Genomic DNA, 23,531 nt, shown 5'->3' on the forward strand with positions numbered 1-23,531 from the left:
GGCTCTCCTCCACTCTTCCTGGTCCTCCCTTCCTGTTCCACCTGTTCAACAAGCTTCTCCCACCATAGGTTCATGTGACTCAGGCTTCCATGTGACTCAAGCAGGTCACATGGGCCTATTAATGGATGGGAAAGAGCTTCCCATTTATATTACCATTACAGGCATTAATGGATAATCTTTACTTGATTAATTAAAAATTGACTATGCTTTCTTTTTATCAATGAGTTTTCTTTTAAATGGATTTTATTTATATAAGCTATATATCTAATATTGTTCCAGTAGGTTATGTAACAAAGAAGAATGAACATCTAGTCCTGTATTTAAAAGTGTAGGCTGGTTTCCCTTCCTGTGAGAGATGGTAAAGGGTCTTGAGGAATGGATATATCAACCTGAAATAAAGAATACTATCTAAGTAACAAAAACTCTTCTGTATAATGGAAGCAAGGGAATTACAATCAAGGACTGCCACACAGCACCAAAATACTGGGGTACTTGGGGAGGGGGTTGAGGACAAGGTTTCTTACAGAATACCAGGGCAGAAGGAGGGGGGTCCATTTCTTGGAATGGAGCAACTGCAGATGCAAGGGAAGTTGGAACATTCTATGGAACAACTGGCTTTGCGGTTGGGATGGGGTCTGCTCATAGCCTTCTGCAGTCAACATTTCTCTTCTATCTAGGTGATTAGCAAAAGTGCAATGTCCCTTTACAAATAGAAGGAAAGCTTCAGTGGAGAAAGAAATAAGCAAAAGGAGCTGAAGAGGTAGATGAGGCATCATGACCTGTGTTAGGAGATTAGAGGTTAGAGGGATATCAGACAGAGGAGAAAGGGAAGAAAGAGGGGAGGGGTTTAATTGATTTGAATTAAAACTTGGATTAGAGGGGAATTTGGAGTTGAAGCAAGCTAATAATTTCTTAATTTTTTTCATAATGATAGAATCCTCTTGCAAAATGTGGCAGAACCAACAAAAGGAAACCTTATTTTGTGTCTGATTTTTACCAACTAAGAGTAATTGATTGCTGGGTAGAAATAATGGGTATTTTGGAGCAAAGCTACAAGTCCTTTGTAGTGATAGAAGAAGAGAGAAAAGGTGGGAAGAATCTGACATACTTTGTAGTTTTTAGGGGAGCATATTTCAGATTTCTTAAACCAATAATACCATAGGCTAAAATTCTTTGTGATAAAGTCAACCTAGGAGGATTGGTAATTTTTTTTAATCAAATGCTTTATTAACTTCTGTTTACATAATTTATTTATTTATTTATTTTAAGCAATCGGGGTTAAGTAACTTGCTCAAGGTTACACGGCCAGTTATTTCTGGGTGTGGTGCTGAGTATCTGAGCCCGGATTTGATCCAGGTCATCCTGACACTGGAGCTGGTGCTCTTACTCACTGAGCCACCTGGCTGCCCCTAAGCAATTGGGGTTAAGTAACGTGCTCAAGGTTATACGGCCAGGTGTTTCTGGGTGGGTGCTAAGTGTCTGAGCCTGGGATTCGATCTCCAGGTCTTCTCAACACTGGAGCCGGTGCTCTTACTCTCTGTGCTACCTGGCCGCCCCTTACATAATTTATTTCTGCAAGATTTTGAGTTACAAATTTTCTCCCTGTTTTTCCTCTACCCATCACCCCAAAATAGCGATCCCACTGGATATCCCCTCCTCCAATCTGCTTTCTCCCATATCTTCTCCCATACCCCCTCCAACTTTCCAGTAGGGCACAGTGGATCTCTATGCCCCAGTGCCTGTATATCTTATTTCCCAGTTACATGTAAAATAATATTAATAATAGTATATATATATATATATGTATTTAAACATTTGATTCTAAAACTCTGAATTCCAGATTCACTCCCTTCCTCCCTTGTCACCCACCCCTACTGGGAAGACAATTCAATATAGGTTGTATATGTGTAGCTATGCAAAACATTTCCACAGTGGATAACATTGTAAAAGACTGATTACATTTCCCTCCCTTCTGTCCCACCCCCCGTGTGCTCTGTTCTCTACCCTGATACTGTCCCACCTCAAAAGTGGGTGCCTCCAACCTCCCTCCCCCCAGGCTGCCCTCCCTTCCATCATCCCCCTCTCATTCTCCTCCCCCCTACTCTTCTGTAGGGTGAGATATCCTATTTAGTGTGTATGTCATTCCCTCCCTAAGCCAAATTCATTGAGAATAAGGTTGACCAATTCCCCTGTGCTTCCCCTCCATTGTAACCATTTTCCCTTGCTTCTTCTCTATGAGATAGTTTACCCCATTCTGTCTCTCCACATCTCTTCTCATTATATTCTTCTCTCATCTTACCATTTAAGTATCATCCCTTCCTATTAAATTCCTATGTGTTGATAATTCTGGAAACTGCTATAGCTGCTGGTGATCTGAAGTCCCTCCAGCCTGCGGCTGGCTGTGGCCTCTCTGAGGCTAAAACTGGGGCTGGGCTCGGCTCCGAGCTGCGCTGCGCTGGCCGCTTCCTGCTGGCCTACTGGGCTATCCTGAGCGGAAGGTTAGCTTTTCTGTGTCATTTTGTGGGTTCTGTGGCTCCAAAGTTTGTTCAGAGTCACCTTTCACATGAATTGGAGGAGGTGGGAGTGGGAGCCCTGTGGAAGTCCTGTTTCTACCCCTGCCATCTTGACTCCGCTGCCAGAACCTCGATTGGTAATTTCTAAGAAGGAAATTCTGAATTCACAGTAGAGAAACAATTCCAAAGAGAAGGAAAAGGAATGTGAGAATGAAGGAGAAATTTGTCTAAAGAGACTGATATGGATGCCTTAAAAGCTCATCAACCAACTTAGATTGAAAATAGACATGTTCATAAAATGGAAGCAGTAGCATTTAATAGCATCAGTGCAAAAGTGCAGTATGGTCTTGTAAAAAATATTGTCAAAGTAAAATGAGGTTGGTAAGGAAGGCTAAACGTAATAAATGCTTTTGAATTATTTTTAAAGTTGTGTTGGAGAAAAGAGAGTCTGTGAATAGCACTTAATAATTGGGCGAGTATGATTGGATGATGATAAATGAAAAAAGATGACATAGACAAAAAAAGGTACTTAGCTCTCTTCTACTTTTATTTTCTGTCTGAACTGTATTTGGATTGGAAGATAAAGAACTAATAAAATAATTAGGGTATTGAGTCCTGTAAGGTCAATGCAATATTCATAGCACCGATGGTGACTACAAAAGTGCTGGCATAGTTCTCAATCACAAAATATAATAGACTCTTTATATATAACATAGAAGCAAAACATTTATTCAGACACCAGAAAACCAAATCCCAACACCAGAAAGTCAAATCCATCATAGTAACAAAGAAGTTAATACATCATAGCCCAGCAGGGAGCCCCACCATCCTTTAGCCTTCCCACAAACAAACTCTCACAAGCCTAGTTATTACAGCAGGGGGTAAACAAACACTCAAAAGCTTAGCTATCTCAGGTATATCCTCTCCTCCCTCCAGCTCTAACTGCTCTAACTCCCAGCTTCCTGTGGGCTCTGCTCTACCCTTCAGCAAACTCCTCCCACTATAGGCACCATTTGATTACATTCAGCCTATTAGGGGGCAGGGAAGATCTTCAGATTTCCATTACCATTACAAATCCCAAGATTTGTTGTGAGATACCAAAAGAGTTTCTCACGGGAGAAGGAATTGGCAAACCACTTCAGCATCTTTGCTGAGAAAACCTTATGGACAGACAGTATGATCCCCAGGGGGTCTTAAAGAGTCAGCTAGGACTGAACAATAAGAGAGTATCTGTCTTTCCTTGATGAGTTCAGGTCACTGAGGTCAGATGCATTACATCACTGAATTATGGAAGTACCAGGTTTTAGTTTAAATGAGACTATTTACTCAAATGCTCTTGCTTTCAGGTTCATTAGCTTTCTCAGCTTCTGCCATCTGTGCCTTCAGTGCAGCCACATATAGGGAAGGTATATTTGATTTCATTAAGACTAACAAGTGAAACACCTCTGCAGTTATTACCCATAACTTTTATATTCCTCCATCTGATCATAATTTCCTATATTTCGTCCTCACCTCATCCTTTATCTTTTTAAAAAGGTCTCTAGTTTATCCCTATTAGAGCTTATTAATGTTAAGTGAAGGTCCATTTATTCTTATGTTTTCTAGTGTTTTTAAGAGGAATCAGTATTGCCTGTTGTCAAAACTTTTTTCTGCATCTATTGATATAATCATATGATATTTGTTCTTGTTAATATGGTCATTTATTTTTGTTGTTTTCCTAAGATTGAATCAGTCCTGTATTCCTGGTATACATCCAACCTGACCATTGTGTATAATATTTGTGATGTATTACTGTAGTCTCCTTGCTAAAATTTCATTAGAATTTTTTGCATTGATATTCATTAGGGTTATTGGTCTTTATTTTTTTTTTTTTGGAGGGCAATTGGGGTTAAGTGACTTGCCCAATGTCATACGGCTAGTTTTTGTGTTAAGTGTCTGAGGCCGGATTTGAACTTAGGTCCTCCTGACTCCAGGGCCAGTGCTCTATTCACTGTGCCACCTAGCCGCCCCTCAGTTTTTAATCCCCCTGATTTAGGGAGTATTAAGGTGTACTCCTCTCATGGAAGGAATTTGGTAGGGCCCCTTCTTTTCCAATTTTTTTAAAAACAAATTTTGTAGTGTTGGATTTAGTTGTTCTTTAAATCTTTGACAATTCATTTGTAAATTCAACTGGTCTTTTTTCCCCTTTGGGAGATAATTGTAACTTATTCTGTTTCTTCTCAAATTGTGTTATTTAATGTTTCTATTTCTTGTTCTATTTCTCTGGGCATTTTATGTTTTTTAAAATATCCATCCATTTAATTTAGATTGTCAGTTTTGGGGCATATAATTAGACAAAATAATTCCTCTGTTTCTTTTATTTATTGGAGTTATAAATTCACCTTTTTCACTTGATAGTGATAATCTTAGTTTTCTTCTGTCTTTTAAAAATGAAATCAGTTTTCGTTTTTTTGGCTTCCCCAAGTTAGGTTCCCACATCTCTCAGGCAGTTTTTTGCCTTATTTAACAGTTTGTTTATTTTTCCTTTATGTTTTACTAATCTTTTCTTTGATTTTTCAGGATTTCTATTTTGGTCTTCAATTGAAGGTTTTTAATTTGTTTTCTAGGTTCTTTTTTGGTTGTTGCATGCCTGATTTATTAATCTGTCCTTTTTTTAAATTAATGAAACTGTTTAGAGATAAAATATTTTCCCTAAAAACTGCTTTGACTTCATCCTTCAAATTTTAGTATGTTTCCTCATTGTTATCTTTAGTGAAATTATCTATTCTTACTATTATTTATTCTTTAGGATTAAGTTATTTAGTATCTAATTACTTTTTAATCTTTTATTCAGTGACCCTTTGTTTAATATAATTTTTGTTGAATTGTGGTGTATAAAAGATGTGCTATTTTTGCTTTACTTAATTTTTTGGTAGTTTTTATTCTTGAATACATATAAAGTTGGAAAATATATATAATCCTTTTTATTGCCATTCAGTAATTTGGCATTGTCTTAATTTTGTTCCCTTTTTTGTATTGTCTCAACAACTTAGTAGTGTGCCTTGTACACTACTTTTCAAATCTCATCTCTGTTCCTTTGCATAGGTTGTACCCAATGCCTGGAATGTACTTCTTCCTCACTGTTGCATTTTAGAATCTGTCTTCCTTCCAAGTCATAGCTCAGTTGTTACATCTCACAGGAGACCTTTCCTGATGCTTTAATTGGTAGTGTTCTCTTTCTTTTGGAATTACTTTGTATTATTTTTTATGTTATTTGTATATGTGTTGTGTCCACTTAGAACAAAAACTCCTGGAGCTCAGGGACTATTTATCTTTCTATCTTCTGGGCCTATCAAAGTGCCTGGAACTTAGTAGTCACTTAATAAATATTTATTGAATTGAAAGTGAACCAAATTGCCACTCTCACATATCTGAACTATCATGGACAACCAGTTTTCACAGTTTATCATCCTTGGATCCACCCTATCAAAACCAGCAGTAGCTGTTAGTTTATTTGCCTTGCCAGTCCCTAATCTAGGTAAACCTTTTTCATATATTTTCTTCACTCCTGAGATAATAAGTTTCTAGAAAAAAAATGGATATCTATCTGTGTATGTGTTGTATTTACCTTTTCCTTGACCCTTGTGTGTATTGTATATCCCTGGTCTTTGAGGGCAGGAGACAGTTTGGTCTTTAAGCACCTCACTCAGTGCCTTGCATACAATGACCACTTAATTAAGGTTTGTTGAAATGAACTGACCCTTGTTTCCAAACTTTGTTTTTTTATTATGTGATTGTTATTTGTCATTAGGGGAAAATAAGTAGATAAAATAGACAGCAACTACATTCAATTAAATTATTGCTATTGTTAATTTGTGGCTGTTTTACATATTAACAGATTTTAAAATAGAATTACCAAATTCTGAAGTCACATTAGATAAATACTAACATAAGTATGTATAATTGTATGTAAAATAACCATGTTGTTTATTTTTCATGAAAAGATACTATAATTTTCTCAATTTTTCCACTAATTTATATTTTAACATTATAGAATCATTTCAGTTAAGGTCTTCCTGTAAGCTTTGCTAATTAAAATAAAATTAAGTACAACAAAGTATCACTTTTTCTTTACCATTATTCTGTCTTTTTCTTATTTCAGCATTTTATATTCTAATATAAGAATGGTCAAATATTGCTTATTTTAAAAACATATATTTAAACACAAACAAATGTAAGCATAATAATTTGGAAATGTATTTTAAAAAATAAATGGCTTATTTTTCCCTCTTAGCTGATTTGAATAGGATGCACAGACAAAATATAGATGCCTACCATAACCCAGATGCAAGAACACACGAAGATAAAAGGGCTGTTGTCTCTCTAGACCAAAATTTAGCCACTACAAATGCTGAGAACCTAGAAGATCCTGCAAATACAAATTCAGGTTTTTAATCACATTCTATTTTATTACATTTCTAATATATCATCTATCTTTTCCTCTTAACTATGACAGTTCTATATCATGCCCTAGTAAGAATCTTTTTATTCTTGTGATATAAAACTTGTTGACCATGCTACTTAAAACAGATTTTTCTTTACAACTCTCTCTTTGCCTAAACCATTTGCAGTTAGTCTGTAGTTTGCTGCTTAATCCTCCAATTTGCTTCTCAGTTTTTATCACTATTGTTTGTTGTTTTTCTTTTTGTATGGACTATTTGAGGTGGGAGTGTGTTTTTTGAGCAGTGTAGGGCCAAACTTATAAATACCAATAATGTTGAATATTTACTTATTTGTATAAATGTTTTAAGAGACTGGGCTCAAATTCTGCCTCTGACACCATAGCTTTGACCATGGGCCTACATATCACTTCCACTCTAGGTCCTCCAGACAGTGTCTTAAGGGCATGAGTTTCACACCTGATTCAGTGGAAGAAATTTCAACACTGAGAATTTCTTACACAAATGAAATCATAGGTTAGAAACAAAAAATTAAATAAATGTATCCTACTAGGAGAAATGTTATCTCCTTGAAGACAGACACTGGTTCATGTTTTTCTTTGTTTCGCTAGTGCCTAATGTAGTATCTTTTAAATATAGTAGGCATTTAATAAATTTTTACTAAATCAAATTTTGTTTATATACGTATGCATACATATATATGTTTTGGGGGTTGAGTTTAATATCTGCCACTTAAAATTGAGTTTTATACTGCTTCAGTGTAGTTAAAGGCTTGGAGGTATCCATTTAGCACAATGGAGAGAATTGGACTTGGGGTCAGAGACCAGAGTATGAATCCTGCCTCATTTGCTAACACTGTGTGACCCTTTCATGGCAAGCCACATAACCTCTTTCAGCTTCAGTTTCCTCATCTAAAATAGGGATAATAATATGGAGATAATAATAGTACCTACCTACTGGAATTTTTGTGAGGATAACTTTCATAAAGTACTTTGCAAACCTTACAATGCTCTATGCAAATGCTACCTGTTATTATTGTTAATATAATATTAAAGGTAATAGAAGAAAGAAATTCTAGAGAAACCTTCATTTAAGAGACCCGGAAAGAGATGATTTTAATGGAACACTTGTGAAAAACCCCTTCTTATTTTCTTCTTTTTCTAGCTTTAGCTGTCAGTAATAGAGAGTTTAGGAAGCATGGATTCTCTGGCAAATGAGAAAGAATCTTAGATTCTTTTCTTTGTATATTAGAATGTCTGTCAACATTTATTTAGTATTCTCTGTGTTCAAAACATATTACAAGGTGCTAAATAACTATGATAGTATAAAATTGTTCTTGATGTGCTACCATTATTTCCTACTGTATTTTGTCTATTACTATGAATTCTGCTGTTAATGAAATAGATTTTTGTTGTAGATCCACCTTTATTCTTATACTATCTATGTCTTATGCCTATACTTAGAGATTAATATTAAACTGCTATCTTTCCTCTCTGTGTTTATATTAAACATTAAAGCATAAATTCCATAAAGTTTTTTTCTGGAACCATTTATTGAATTCTTATTATATGTAAACCCTGTACTAGAAGAGATTTTTTTTTATTTTTGAAAATAAAAGGTATTTAATACTTTCATGCAGTGTGTGATTAAAAAAAAAACATGTGTACAGATTTCATTCATTAAATAAAGGCTAATTTTAAAATCACATTAGTGTTAAAAATCACCTAGTTCATACTACAGTTTAAACTGTTTTTTTATTTTTGAAGAACATAGAGAACTCAGAATATCCCCAAAAGGAATATTAAAAATTATAAAACAGCCTGGTTTGCCCTGGTTTTAGTCTTCATTAGGCCTATTTCCCAAAATTTCATTTTTTAATTGTTGTTTTTCTCTTAATATTCTATATCTTAATTTATTAAAAAGATATTTATATATAGCTTAATTTGTGGAGTCTCTGATTAGGCATAATTAAACCACAAGAGTAATCCCAGCAGAGTCTGGGTGGGAGGTTTCTTAGTTGCTGTGTGTTCTTATTTTTGGACCCATTCTCCTGTTGGCTAATATTTATCTTGGGATCTGCTTTCTATTTGTTGACTTTTTTCTGTCTCATTTAAGCAGCACTAGACCTTCCTCATGTTGTATTTTACAATTTATTTTTGCCCTAAGTAATTTACCCTGCACTTCTTTGGTAAATTTCTTTCTAGTTATATCTGCCTGTTTTCTCATCTTGTCTGTTTCATTTGAATTCTAATTCTTTCCTCACTGGTATTAGACACTGTACTTAATGTTGTTTTGTCAGTCAGCTTAATTAACATATTCTTAGTTTCATTAGCGTAATGCTGAAGAGGAACTTCACGATGGAAATTCAGTGTTTTTAATGAAAAACAAAAGCCCCAATCAGAAAAATGGACAGTTTGATTTTTTTCCCTTACTCTAATTCTTTCATTTTGTTGTTTATTTTAAAAGTATTTTTAAAAACTGCTTTTTAACCTTTATCTTTAGTTAATTTTAAACATAGACAAGTATGCAAAGGAAACTAGTTATGATAGTCAACTTACCAGCCAAGTAATTAACATGTTCAAAACCAAATGATTAAGAGAAATTTAAATATTGCAATGAGTCTCCTAAGGCTAAACAGATTTAAATGTATACTAAAAAATACATTTTGGGGGCAATAAAATTTCAAATGAAAAGAAAATAGCCTTTGGAAAGGCATTAATGACATATTTTTTAAGTACCTGTGAAATTTTTTAATGCTACAAATTAGATGTGATACTGTTCATACTTGAAATCTTTTATAAGTGAACTTTTAAAATTTTATATTCTTCATCTGAATGTAAAGAAACACCTTTTAATTTCTACAGAAAATCTATAGCTATAGAGATATAGCAAAAGAAATTATCCAAATGTTATTTAACATATAATTGATAGAATTTATCTTTTAGGTTGAGTACATTAACAAAAATTAGTAATTTTAAATGCTATATGTGTATTTATACACACACATATTACATAAGAGAATTTCAGAGTGTTGAATGTCACCTCCTAAATAAAGGATATTCATATACATCGGAATTCACATGAATATTTTCTATATATAGAATATCTTTTAAAAAGCATTTTCTATAGTGATAACTTTTGCCTTAACAGTATTTTTCTTTCACCTTTTGTCTTGAATCTTTTTTATGTAGGTATATTTTTTGTTTCAGGTGTTAGCTTTGTTTAGCTTTCACTGTGTCTTTACCTTTCCTTACTACTTTATCATTTGGGTTTGGATTTGTTTGAATTCTGTTCTCCCACTATTGTTTCTTCTCTGCTGGAATGACAAGTTTAGTGTATTTTCCCAAAAGACAAAATTAGAAAATTCTTCATCCTTTTACTTTTGTTTTTAAGATTACTTTTTATTTGAGCATATTCTAATATTACATTTTGTAAAATATCTTTTTTAAGGTGAAATAGGTACACAGAGCTCTCCTTTTGCCCGGGGAAACATTTTTGGTGAGCCACTAACTGAGCTTCAAATTAAACAGCAAGAAGCTTACAAGAATTTTCTTCGTTTTCAGGTGAAATATACTATTTTATCATAAAAATTTTATTAGATATACATATTTTGCTAAATATATAATAAATGTTGCTAAATATAAAAAAAGATTTTGCCTATTAAATATATTTTAAGTTCTTAAATGCCAATGTAAATTTTTTTTTTTATTTTGGAGGGGGGAAGGCAAGGCAATTGGAGTTATGTGACTTGCCCAAGGTCACACAGCTAGTTAAGTGTCAAGGGTCTGAGGCCAGATTTAAACTCAAGTCCTCCTGACTCCTGGGCTGGTGCTCTATTCACTGTGCCTCCTAGCTGCCCCAATGCAGATATTTAATGTTAAATAATTTATATCGTAAGGTCCATATGAAATATCACATGGGGTAACAAAATAATAATCAGAATTCATATGATGCATATAAAAACACTATATGTGGGGTAGTTTGTAAGCATTGCATATACAGTTAAATAAATTGCAATTTATTGATTATATACATGGTATATGGGAAAATGTTCATTTTGTATTTCACATTGTAATAGCAAATCACATTTGTATATTTGTCACTATAGCAATTTAATGGGAAATATGCTCTGATATTCTCAATTCAGTAACCCTATAACAAACTATAGATTAGGTAGTTTTCTGAATCTGAACAATGTATAGATGTAGAATTCTTACCCTGTGTCATCAGAAAGTCCAGGCTTGTCCAGTTGAATTATATTCAAAACAAGTTTCCTAAGATCACTATAATTTTTTATTTCTCTTTTCTAAAAATAAGCTCTGTATGGAGGCAGCTAGGTGGTGCAGTGGATAGAGCACCGGCCCTGGAGTCAGGAGGACCTGAGTTCAAATCCAGCCTCAGACACGTAACACAAAAACTAGCCGTGTGACCTTGGGCAAGTCACTTAACCCAAATTGCCATCCATAAAGCAAAAATATAAAAATAAGCTCTGTAAATTACTCCATTTTTTTTACTAATTACTGAGGAATTAGTTGGCCTGACTTAATTAATGGCAACCTATTGACTGTTACTGTTGAATCATTATATTCAGAAGTCTGTGCCTCAGATTTGTTTTCTATTTCAGATGATTAATATTAACTAAATTGAATTTAAAATAGGAAAATTGGAGGAGGCCAGGTAGCACAGTGAGTAAGAGCACCGGCCCCAGAGTCGGGATGACCTGGGCATCGAATCCGGGCTCAGACACTTAGCACCCACCCAGAAACACCTGGCCGTGTAACCTTGAGCAAGTTACTTAACCCCAACTGCTTAGGGGCAGCCAGGTGGCTCAGTGAGTAAGAGCACCAGCTCCAGTGTCAGGATGACCTGGGGATCAAATCTGGGTTCAGACACTTAGCACCCACCCAGAAACACCTGGCTGTGTAACCTTGAGCAGGTTACTTAACCCCAATTGCTTAGGGGCGGCCAGGTGGCTCAGTGAGTAAGAGCACCGGCCCCAGTGTCAGGATGACCTGGGGATCGAATCCCGGGTTCAGATACTTAGCACCCACCCAGAAAAACCTGGCCGTGTAACCTTGAGCAAGTTATTTAACCCCAATTGCTTAGGGGTGGCCAGGTGGCACAGTGAGTAAGAGCACTGGCCCCAGAGTTGGGATGATCTGGGATCGAATGTGGGCTCAGATACTTAGCACCATACCCAGAAATTACTGTCTGTGTAACCTTGAACAAGTTACTTGACCCCAATTGCTTAAAAAAAAAAAATAAACAAAATAGGAAAATTGGTATGTGTTTTTGTATTCTGAATATGTATGTATCCATGTGTATTTTTACACACATATGTATAAATGCACACACACACATACACCTGAGATATCAACGCTCAACTTATTACTCTCAGTATATCTAAATGACTGGTTATGACAATATGAAGCTCCTCCTTACTCAGCTTTTCCAACTATGTCCCATCCTAACTTATCTCCTGCCCAAACAGCATATGCTTGATTGAGGCCAAAGTGACACCAGGATTCTGGAGTGGGTAAATGGAGTGGGTAAATGCATATTACAATATGTATTCCTTACCGTTTCTATTTCTTTGTTCATACTTCAGTTAATTTCAGTTCACTAAGTCTCTCTTACTTGAATATATAGTCTTATCCTCATTAACCCCCTTTTTTTCTTCTCTTTTTCCCTTCTACCTCCAGCTCAATTAACTTAAAATCTCTTTCCTTCTCTGGTCCATTCTGTTTCATATCTCTTTCTTGTCACCTTCCTTTACGTTTCTATTTTTCCTTAATCATTAACATTCGAGATAAAGAGTATTTGAATAACAAATAGTTATTCTGTTATATTGATTTTTTAAATTCGATTTGTAGTTTAGTATTTTCTTCTGTTTGAGATATGGTGTTTTGCTACTTTATGGATTGGAAAGATTTTTGTGAACTAACCTGGAAACCTGTAACCACCTCTTACAATGATCATTTCTAAAAGTTATATTGTAAATTTAAAATGGCCAACTTAGAAATTACTTTTAATGACATACTTCATTCTTAAGTTCTGTACTTTATTTGAATCTAACCTTTACTACTTATGTACATACATATCTCACATCCATCCCTTTCTACTCCTGCTCCAGTTATCCTAGATTCTTTTAATCTTTTTCTAAATTCTCTTTTAGATAACATGTCACTCCCTTGATTAAAAAAAGGCGATGAAGGGCTTCACCACTTGAAATTAATCAGTCAATCAACAAAAATTTATTAAGTAACTACTACATACCAGATATTGTGCTAAGCATTATGAATACAAAAAAGAAAAGCAAAACAATACCCATCCTCAAGGAGCTTATTTGTTAATGGTTGAAGGAACATGTATGTATATATAGAGGTATATTCAGGACATAAATCAAAGACACTATTACCTTCAGAGGAAGCACTGGTAGCTGGGGGACAGGAAAGATTTCTCATAGTATTGGTGACAAGTCTTAAATGAAGCAAAGAATTGATTTCAAGAAATGGAGGCAAAGTAGGAATGCCTTCCTGCCATCTGGGAAGCCAGTAAAAGGCATGAAGATGGGAGAAGGAATGTTTTATGGAAGGAGCAAGTAGGCCTGCATGACTAGACTATAGAATGTGGAGGGAATAATGTGTAAGTATATCAGAAAGGTAGGAATGGATTAGATTTACATGCCAAATATTGGAGTTTATATTTGCTCTCTGTGGTGATAGGGGGATGCTGGAATTTATTCGGTGGGAGTTGGGGGATAAGATTTGTGCTTTAGTAAAATAATTTTGGTGACTGTCAAAAATAGATTAGAGTGGAGAGAGACTTGAGGTTGAGAGACCAAATAAAAAGTTATTTCAGTGTATCAGGAAAGATGTGATGAGGACCTGAAGGAGAGTGTGAATGTTGGGAAGGAGACATAGACAACACATGTTGTGAAGATAGAAAAAGATAAAATTTGGCAACTGATTGGATATGTGGTTTGAGTTGCAGAGTTGAAGATGGCACCAAAGTTGAGAATCAGGGTGATTTGAAAGGATGTTTGTGTCCTAGACAGTGATAGGGAAGCCCAGAAGAGGGGGGCAGATTGCAGGGTAAAGGTGAAACTCTGTAGCCTATCATTTGAGACTCCACAATCTGATCCCAACTGGCCTATCCACTCTTGTCTCCTAATTACTCCCTATTTTGAACCGTCTGCATGAGTCACACTTCCATTTAACTCCTTCTAAACATAGCCATTGGAGGCATCTAGGTGGCTCAGTGGATAGAGTGCTGGGCCTGGGAGTCAGGAAAAGCTGAGTTCAAGTCTGGCCTCAGACACTTATTAGCTCTGTGACCATAGCCAAGTCATGTAACCCCTGTTTGCCTTAATTCACTAGAGAAGGAAATGGTAAACCACTCCAGTGTCTTTGCCAAGAAAACCCATATAGAGGCATGAAAACTTGGATACAACTGAATGACTGAAAAACAAAAACATACCCATGTGCATTCCCACATGTGCTTTTGTTTACATTATTTGTTCTCCCTCTTTTCTCCTTCCCACAAATCTAACTCATAGGCATTCTTCTAAGCCCAGATAAAGTCCCACCACCCTTCTTCAGCAGTAGCTGCCCTGTGATCTCTCCATATCTATCCCACAACTCCCTCCTGAATTCTGTTTTTACAAATCAAACTGTCTACTAGACATTTCTACTTTGATGTTTTATAGGTACCTCAAACTCAACATGTCTAAAACAGAAATTGTATTTCTCTCTAAACACATCCCTCTTTCTAACGTCTCTATTATTGCCCAGAATACCACCATCCTTCCAATCACCCAGGTTCTCAACTGTGGTGTCACCTTCAACTCTTCATTCTCATACCCTCCACATATCTAATCATTTGCATAAGACTATGATTTTGGCAGCTATGTGGAGGATGAATTGGAGAGGGGAGAGACTGGAGGAAAGGAAAACCATTAGGCAACTGTTGAAGTCCTCTAGATGAGAGGCTAGAACTAGGATAGCTGTGCTGTGAGTGAAGAGAAGGGGCTAAATGTGAGAAGAGATGCATCTACAGCTTGAAAACTGATTGGTTAAGAACTGAAGTGGACGCCATTGTTGAGATCTAACCTGGGTATCCAGAACAGAAGTAGGGAGTTTAGAAAGAGAGATCGTTAAGTTTGAGGTACCTGTAGGACATGTAGGTGGAGATGCTTACCAGGCAGTTGGCAGTGCAGGTCTGGAATTGCATAGGGATGATAGCTCTAACCCCAGGAATGATGAGATTAATACCCAGAGACAGTTTTGGGGGCTACCCAGGAAAGGGTTTATGATCTGTAACAAAAATTATCTGAGAATGTTAAGTTGTTTAACATAGCAGCAACAACATAGATCTCTCAGCACTTCTAATCATAGATGCACGTTTGAGGAAGTGAAGAAGTTTAAATTCGGCACTCACCTGAAAAAGGTGTCAAGGCAAGACATAGTACAGATTCCTATTTTATTTTGTATTTTACCTAGGGGGCATGTAGATGAGCCCAGTGAATCCATAGCCACAAAAAAAGATAATGACTAGGGTTATGAATAGATTGTGTAACTTACAGAATGATAGAAAATAGAATATTCTAACTAGTCAGTAGATATAAAAAAAATCATATCTGGATTTGTTTTCTAGATTGAGGAAAAGAAACAAAGGGAGGAAGCAGAACGAGAGAGGCAGAGACGTGAAGAAGAAAAAGAAGAAAAACGTCTAGCAGAACAGAGGGCCAGAATTCAACAAGAATATGAAGAAGAACAAGAAAAGAAAAGGGAGAAGGAGGAGGAGGTATATCAATTTTCTTTTTTTTATCATAATGCTTAAAATTTTATGAGATTATAAGTGTTTAATTCTTTATTAACTTTTAGAGTTCAGTACATGATATATGCATCGTGAAAATCATTTTGGAGCTTATTTTAATCTTTTACAAAATATTGAATTAATTTTTACTTATTTAAATACATACAGTCCAGTGTAATAAACATATTTATTAATATGAAAGATGGTGATTTAAATTGGAAGAAATAATAAATTTTTAAAAGCCAAAGTTTTTTTTTGTTGATCTGTGACAGTTTAATATTAAAGATAGTATGACAATTTTAATGAATGACAGAGGACTTGGATTTTTTTTTAAAGAGGATATAAATTTTCAATTTGACCCTTTTCAGGCAATTAAAATGCATTATTGGCTGTGCTCCTTTGTGTTTGAATTTTTCTATTAATAATGATTCTTGAGCTTTATTTTATTTTGGTGCCCTTAAAAATATTTTTGCAGCAAAGACTAAAAAATGAAGAGTTGATACGGTTAGCTGAAGAAAGACGAAAAGAAGCAGAAAGAAAGAAGAAAGAAGAGGAAAAAAAACATGATTTACAACTTCAACACTATTATGAACGAAATAAAACAGTTGAAGAACAGACAACAAGGGTATGTTTGAAAATGAAATTTCCAATAAATTATTACAGTAAGAGACCTTTAAACCAGCATCAGGAGAAAATATACATTGTGCTGTCAAATCTGTGTGAAGATGATACTACAGACTCATTATCAATATAAGTTTTGAGGTAGTGATATGTTTGTTATTACTTCCACTAGAGGTTATGCTTAGTCATTTTGCTTGTTTCCCTTTGTCACCAAGGGCAAATATGTCATTGAGATAGCTGGTTTGAGACAATTGACCTATGACTGTGGAACTTTCTTTCTACAAAACTATTTTCTTTCATAGTTTTAGCCTAATTATAGCTAATTTAAGAAAACCTGAAATTTGAGTTTATATTAAAAATATATTTATTATGTGTAATTTTAAACTAAACTGTATTCACAGCATGGTTTTGTTCATAAGCAAGGCCTCTCAGTGCATCTAGAATATTATTAAATTTGTACAACATTGATTTTTATCAGTCTATAGTTTTTTACTAGACTATCAATGCCATGAGGACAGAAAACCTCATGTTTATATATTCTTTATATTTCTACAGTGCATAATATAAGTGTTAAGTGTCTGAGGCCAGATTTGAACTCAGGTTCTCCAGACTCCAGGGCTGATATTCTAGTCACTGTGCTACCTAGCTGCCCCCTTTTTCCTTTTTGATGCTACCTGTTTTATTTTTGTTTAACTTGTTATATGATTTGAATATTGAATATGAGGTTTGTTCCATCCTTGTCCATTAGAGGAACAACTTGGTAGTGAATACATATTATATTATTTAAAAAATAAACTAGAGAAAATCCATATAATTTAAAGAAGAGCTTGAAGAATCTAAAAGATCATCTGATTAACTGCTCACTTACTTAACTCTTTTCATTAATTTAAATCCTTAGGAATAAATGACTACTGATTAAATTGAGATAGGAAGTTTAGGTTTTTTTAAAGTGAATGGAATGAGTTTCTAATGAAATTAAGTCAATCAACAAAGCTTTTATTAAGCATCTTCTACATGATTGACAGTGGGCTACTTACTGAGTTTGCAGAGACAGAAATGAAAACTTTAAGAGTCTTGTGGTTAATAATTAATAAAAATTTAATAAGCATCTTCTGTGTCCCTGGCACTGGACTATTTGCTGGGTTTACAAAGACAGGAGTAAAAAGTGTAACATTTCCAATATCTTTAGATAGATCATATAGATCACTTAATAATAGGTCACTGGATCCTCAGTCAGGAAGACCTAAATTCAAATCCATTCCCAGACGTTTTCTTGCTGTGAGATGATGGATAAATCACTTAACCTCTGTTTGCCTTGGAATCCACTAGGTGACTCATTCAGGAGTCAGGAAAGACCTATATTCAAATTCAGCCTCAGACTGTCACTAGCTGTGTGACTCTGGGCAAGTCACTTAATCTCTGTTTGGCTTAATCCGATAGAGAAGAAAATGGCAAATCACTGTAATATATTTTCCAAGAAAGCCCCATACAGGGTCATGAAGGGTCAGACATGACTGGATGACTGAACACCAATCTTCTGTTTAAGAATTTCTATTCTATTGGGGGAAAACAACACTTACACTTATAAGTACATATAAAGTAAATATAAGGTAATTTCAGGGGGAAAGTATTAGGAGTAGAGGACATCAGGAAAGGCCTTTTGTTAGAAGATGATGCTTCAGCTAGGCTTTGATGGAAACTAGGGATTCTGAGAGGCAGATGTGAGGAGGGATAGCATTCTTGGGAGGGGGGAATAGTCTGTGTAAAGGCACAGAGATTAGTAGTTCTAATATCCTCTTTCACTAATAGCAAGAAGACTAGTTTAGTTGGTTCATAGAGTAGATGAAAGGGAGTAATGTATAATAAAGACTGGAAATGTAGGTTGAAACTGAGTTGTAAAGAGCTTGAAATGCCAGAGTAGTTTCTTTTTGATTATTGAGGTGTTCAGGAATCTCTAGAGCTTATTGAGGAAGGGGTTGATATGGTCAGACCTGAATTTCAGGAATATGACTTTGGCAGCTGTATGGAAGATGAGTTGGAGAGAGAATTGAGGCAAAGAGACCAGTTAGGAGGCTATTATGATCATCCAGGCAAGTATACTCCATGCAGATCATCTAAACACAAGGGAAGTTGGATGAATTTGGGATGTATCATAAGTCTAGCATTTAGGTATATTATAGTAACCTTGGGGAATTCAATTATCTGAATATCTACCTCTCTACAATAAAAGCAAAGCAGTAATAAGTGCTTGGTTTGCTTAAATAATAATTTCAGCATTCAAAAGTTGGAACAAACAGTAGGGGCTTATTATTTTGTTTTTGATTCAGACCAATATGGATGAACAGAATGTTGAAGTAGAAATGTTCAAAGGGTACAGCAAATTGGACAGATAAGATCCCAAGGACAATTTCTAGTAGGGAAGTAGCCCAAAAGAGATGGGAGATTCTCACAAGAACGAAATTCTGATGATAGAAGCATAAGCATTTCTTGATGAGAAGGGGGACATTTCCGGAGGAGCCATCATGATCATCAAGAAACTCATGAACCAACTTAAATTTTAAAGAGACTTGATAAAGAGACTTTATGGAAGCAGGGACTGTTAATGGATTGTGTATTCCTGTTGCAGTACCTTAAGAACAGGGTCAGTCTTGATAAAACTTGGGGTGAGCTGAGGCTAGCAAGGAGTGCTAAGGAAAATAAAATGGGGTTGGATGATATGGACAATGTAAAGAAGGCTGAGCTACTCAGCTCTTTATTTTGCTTCTGTTTTCATTGCTAAGGCAGATGATTGAGCTTTGTATTGAAAAGGACAAAACTGAATGGCTAATAGGGAGGTGAAATACAAGATAAGGTTTTGTGATTTCATTGATGTGGGTAGCTCTCCACTGATAGGGATTTCCATCTTCAACATACTCAAGCATAGATAGTTCTTAAGAGTTGCTGTCACTGAAAAAATTAATCACTCATTGGTAAATTTTCTAGTGATCAACTTTATTAAATTTAGCTAGCTTGGTCTTAATCAACTAGAAAAAATTTAAGGCTAAAACAGGTATTAATGTTGTTGAGAAACAGTTGCTATTTAGCTTTTATATTAGTCACATTTTTCGTTTTTTTTTAATTCAGTAATTAAAAAATAATCATGGACTTTTTGAGTTATAGTATAAAGCTAATATAGTATATGTTAAGTTAAATTATTATGCCATTTTATTCCTATTTTTCATGCTTCAGTTTGGTATAAAGCTTACCTTGTTTTGTTCCAAAGAATATTCTATCTCTGAATGTGGCAGTTGCTTTTAAAATTTATACTAATAAAATTTTTATGTTCTGTGTTGTATAAATATATGTTGATGCACTTGATTCATTTTTGTTCTTTCTTTCATAGTTAGTGTGTTATTTACCTATTTGATGAAAAGCATTTTATTAAGAAATTTCACTTTTTAAAAGCATTTCTTTACGTGCTTTTCTCCAGAAATCCAGATCACCTTCTCCTGCAGTTCCTGCTGTTCAGAACAGAATCAAAGGCAAAGTCCATAGACCTCCTTCAGTTACATCTAACGTGATTCATGTATGCTTTATCATTACCAAATCAGTAATTGTTTTAGAAATGATTGCTTTTTGGAATGGAGAGGTTATGAAACTGCTGAGTTAAATTTTCAGGCCTCTAAGTATTACTAATGAATGTGTTAGTTTATTACCAGGATTGATTGTAAATCATGGTACACAATGGCATAAATTTAAACTATTAATTCAAACAAGAATTTGCAGAATAGCATTGTTTCCTTGCCTTTCATTTGCTCAGGAGAAAAACCTTTTCTCCTGCTTTGGTGGAGCATTCTACCACAGCTAGAGCTATTTCAACAGTTCTTAACTTATGATAATCCAGGGATTACAGTGCCTCTACCTAGTTCCTTTATTTATTTCAGTCCAAGTCTACAGTTTCTTCACACTGTTGAATTCTTTAAAGGAGATTAATAAGGTGGAAGAAATAATTTGTGGAGTCACAGTTTCTTTTGTGTCAGTGATAATGCTCTCTGTAGCGCTCATGCAGTATTTACAGTGCCCACGATCATGATAAAGACTGACTATAAATATCACATGACGTTTAATCGCAAAATATAACAGATTCTCCAGGTAGAAGATAGAACTAGAGCATTTATTTTGACACCAGAAAACCGAATACGCAAACCAGTAAATCGATTCCATCATAGTGCCAAAGATATTAAGAAGCCATAATAACACTGAGAGCTACAGCATCCTTCAGCTTTCCCACAACCAGTATTAGATCTATATCTACTCACGAGCCTATCTGACTCCTTACCTGAATCTCCTCTGTCTCCCATCTTCTCTTTGGCTCTTATTCCCAACTTCCTGTGGGCTCTGCTTCTCTTCAGCAAACTCTTCCCACCACAGTCTCTCTGTGACTGTATTTAGTCTGTTAGGAGGCAGAGTTTATCTTCACAGCAGGGAAGCTTCCTGTGGGCTCAATTGTACCCTTCAGCAAATTCTCTCCATCACAGGCTCCATGTGATTACATTCAACCTTTTAGGGGATAGAGTTTACTTTCAGAGCAGGGAAGGTCTTCAAATTCCCCCCAGGTCTATTACGGGGCAGGGAAGATCTTCAAATTCCCATTTCCATTCCACTCTCACATATTCTTTTTATTTTCTTGAAAACTAAAAATGATTTTGTTTTTCTGTGTATTGTTAGTTATTAAAAGTTTTTTTTTTAAACATATTAAAACCTGTTCCAACTACTTAGCAGACTTAGAATTTAACATGTTTCCAGCCCTAATTACTACATATTTGTTTCACAAAAGTCAACCTTTTTAAACCAAGTTGGGGCTGATGTGCACTACTGAGCTGCAGGCTTATGCTATTGCTGAAAGGCAGCTGTTACCTCATTTCATTCTTTCATGCAACAGATTTTTACTGCCTTTTGCATTCAATGAACTGTGCTCGATACTGGGGAAGATTCTACAATCCTTGTACTCACTGATCATAAAATTCAGTATCTAATCTTCTTCCTGCCCTGTTCAGATGAGCAGCTGACAGCAGACTTTTTGGTTTATTGCCCTGAGCAAGAACATCCCCATAATGTTTTTTTCTTATTAACAGCTGCTTAAACTATAGTTTAATACTCCACTCCCTATTTGAGAACACTGTGGCAACAGGACAAGAATGGACTTAGGTAGCAAATGAATTCAGAAGGAAATCTTGCTTTTTATATAAGAAAAAAACCAGGTTGACATGTAATTATAGTTAATTATGTTTGATGAGGTGAACAAGTACTAGGAAAATATTAATGAATGACAAAAAAATGCAAGGCAGATATTATGTATGTCATTGATATGTCTGTGTTAAATAGGATCGCCCACGATCCAGAGTGCAGTCTCCTCCAGTACCTGCTAGGAAAAACCAACTTCGTGCAGATGGTAGGTGTAGTTTAATTTTTCCTTTTAGGAGTTAGTGTTTATTTTTCTACTAATTAAATTTGTTCTTAAACTTTAGAAACTAATTCACTTTTCCTTTAGGATGTTAGTTTCTTAATGTATGAAATTGTGATATATAAATCCTGAAGAGTATATTGGTGATATCATGTGATGCTTCTATATTGAATACACACACACACAACACGTGCACGCGCGCGCACACACACACACACACACACACACACACACACACATGGATAGATCTAGCATTAGGAATAGTCTACCATTGACTAAAATTTTAGTTGGCCAATCTCGGTTTTTATTTTCTGAAGTAGATTAAGCAAGCATTTTGTCCTGATTAACCTACTTTATTTTTCACTTATACATGGAAAATTGCAGAGGAGAAAAAAAACGTAATTAATGAATTATCAGAAATGAGGAAACAGCTTCGTAGTGAAGAGCGGCGTCTTCAGGGAAAATTGCTACAGGTGGATGGTGATGATGAAAGAAGCATCAGGTAAAACTTTGTGATATGCTTTCCAAATTGTTCTCTGTATCCCTTGATCATGTCTCAGACTCTTCTGTGGATTACCATTAGTCATCCAAGAAAGGATGCAAAAGGTACTGTGTGATTTACATGAGATTGATATATTTTGATAGTCACTTGAAATTGTTGAAATGTAGGTACCTTGTATGAATGTTTGTACAAGTAGATGCTGAAATTAAATTGAGTTGATACTCCATTAATAGAAATCATTGTTAACAAAGATAAATAGCCTATAATTTAAAATAATTTCAGTTTCCTTTTGGAATGTGTTACAGATTTCCCTTTCTGAATACATTTTGCTTAGATTTTTATTGGTTTTCATTCTTGAAGCACTGGCTAAGGAATGGGCAAGCAGGACAGATTACCTATGGATGTTCTATGTGAAAGGGATTTAAATATTTTCCAACTAAAAATCCACAAAGTGCATAAATGACATATATAATGAAGAACTGAATGCTTTTGGAAGATAAAATTTATATATGTACAGGCTCTTTGTTTTCCAAATATGCATCTTTAATTTTTTTTTATTAAGGATTTGGCATTTTGTCTGTATTAGAAGTGTCATTTTTGTAAATCTAGGTTTTTCTTATTTTGGAAAATGAATCTAAGAGAAAAAATATCAAAATTAATCACTGAAATATTTAGTTATTTTATTTTACAAGGAGCTGGCCAAATAAATGAAATTTTGATTCATTTTTATCATATGCCATTCTGTCTTTTGTAGTCTTATAATGGTAACATTTGATTTCCAACTTTTCAAATGCTTCTGGAAAAAGTCCAAAATGTGTGACTCAGTCCATTAAATCACTTATCTGTGCTCCAGTTGGGGAAGCCAAATGAGATTAATAATAATCAACATAATGTTTTCTATTTTTCTTTTAAATTGTAACTAATTATAGGTATTGCTTTCTTATACAATGTGGTGATTCAGGCCAGGCTACTCTGCTGCAGAATACCTAGTTAAAGTTGGCATGTCCAAAGATTAAGAGATAAATGACATAAATATTCCTTTTTTTCAAGCAATGAAGGATGACTGTCCCACCCTTTTAGGAAATATCAATCATCTAGTCACTGGCCCTTCTCTGTACATGAGATGTCTTGGTTGTGTACATGCCTGTTAATTTCTGTGTGTGCATTATACGGTGGAACTGTATACAACAGGGATA

General features: G+C 35.1%; 1 protein-coding gene across 18 annotated transcripts in view; it reads left to right on the forward strand.

The window, feature by feature from the left end:
- Window positions 1–23,531, forward strand: part of CSPP1 (centrosome and spindle pole associated protein 1) — a 142,511-nt gene that overhangs the window by 87,898 nt on the left and 31,082 nt on the right. For all 18 annotated transcript variants that reach the window (XR_011170688.1, XM_069100061.1, XM_069100062.1 and 15 more), the window contains 7 exons: window positions 6,787–6,939; window positions 10,403–10,515; window positions 15,608–15,757; window positions 16,245–16,394; window positions 19,860–19,955; window positions 21,755–21,821; window positions 22,218–22,335. Coding sequence is in view for 17 of the 18 variants with exons in the window: in XM_069100061.1 (XP_068956162.1) it covers window positions 6,787–6,939; window positions 10,403–10,515; window positions 15,608–15,757; window positions 16,245–16,394; window positions 19,860–19,955; window positions 21,755–21,821; window positions 22,218–22,335 (847 nt within the window). In the remaining variant the exon portion in view is untranslated. The remainder of the gene's footprint in view (window positions 1–6,786; window positions 6,940–10,402; window positions 10,516–15,607; window positions 15,758–16,244; window positions 16,395–19,859; window positions 19,956–21,754; window positions 21,822–22,217; window positions 22,336–23,531) is intronic.

The sequence above is a fragment of the Petaurus breviceps genome, unplaced genomic scaffold (genome assembly GCF_028583685.1).
Source record: "Petaurus breviceps papuanus isolate PSGF00001 unplaced genomic scaffold, PetGlider_PUasm1.0 38, whole genome shotgun sequence".
In the NCBI taxonomy this organism is placed as follows: domain Eukaryota; kingdom Metazoa; phylum Chordata; class Mammalia; order Diprotodontia; family Petauridae; genus Petaurus; species Petaurus breviceps.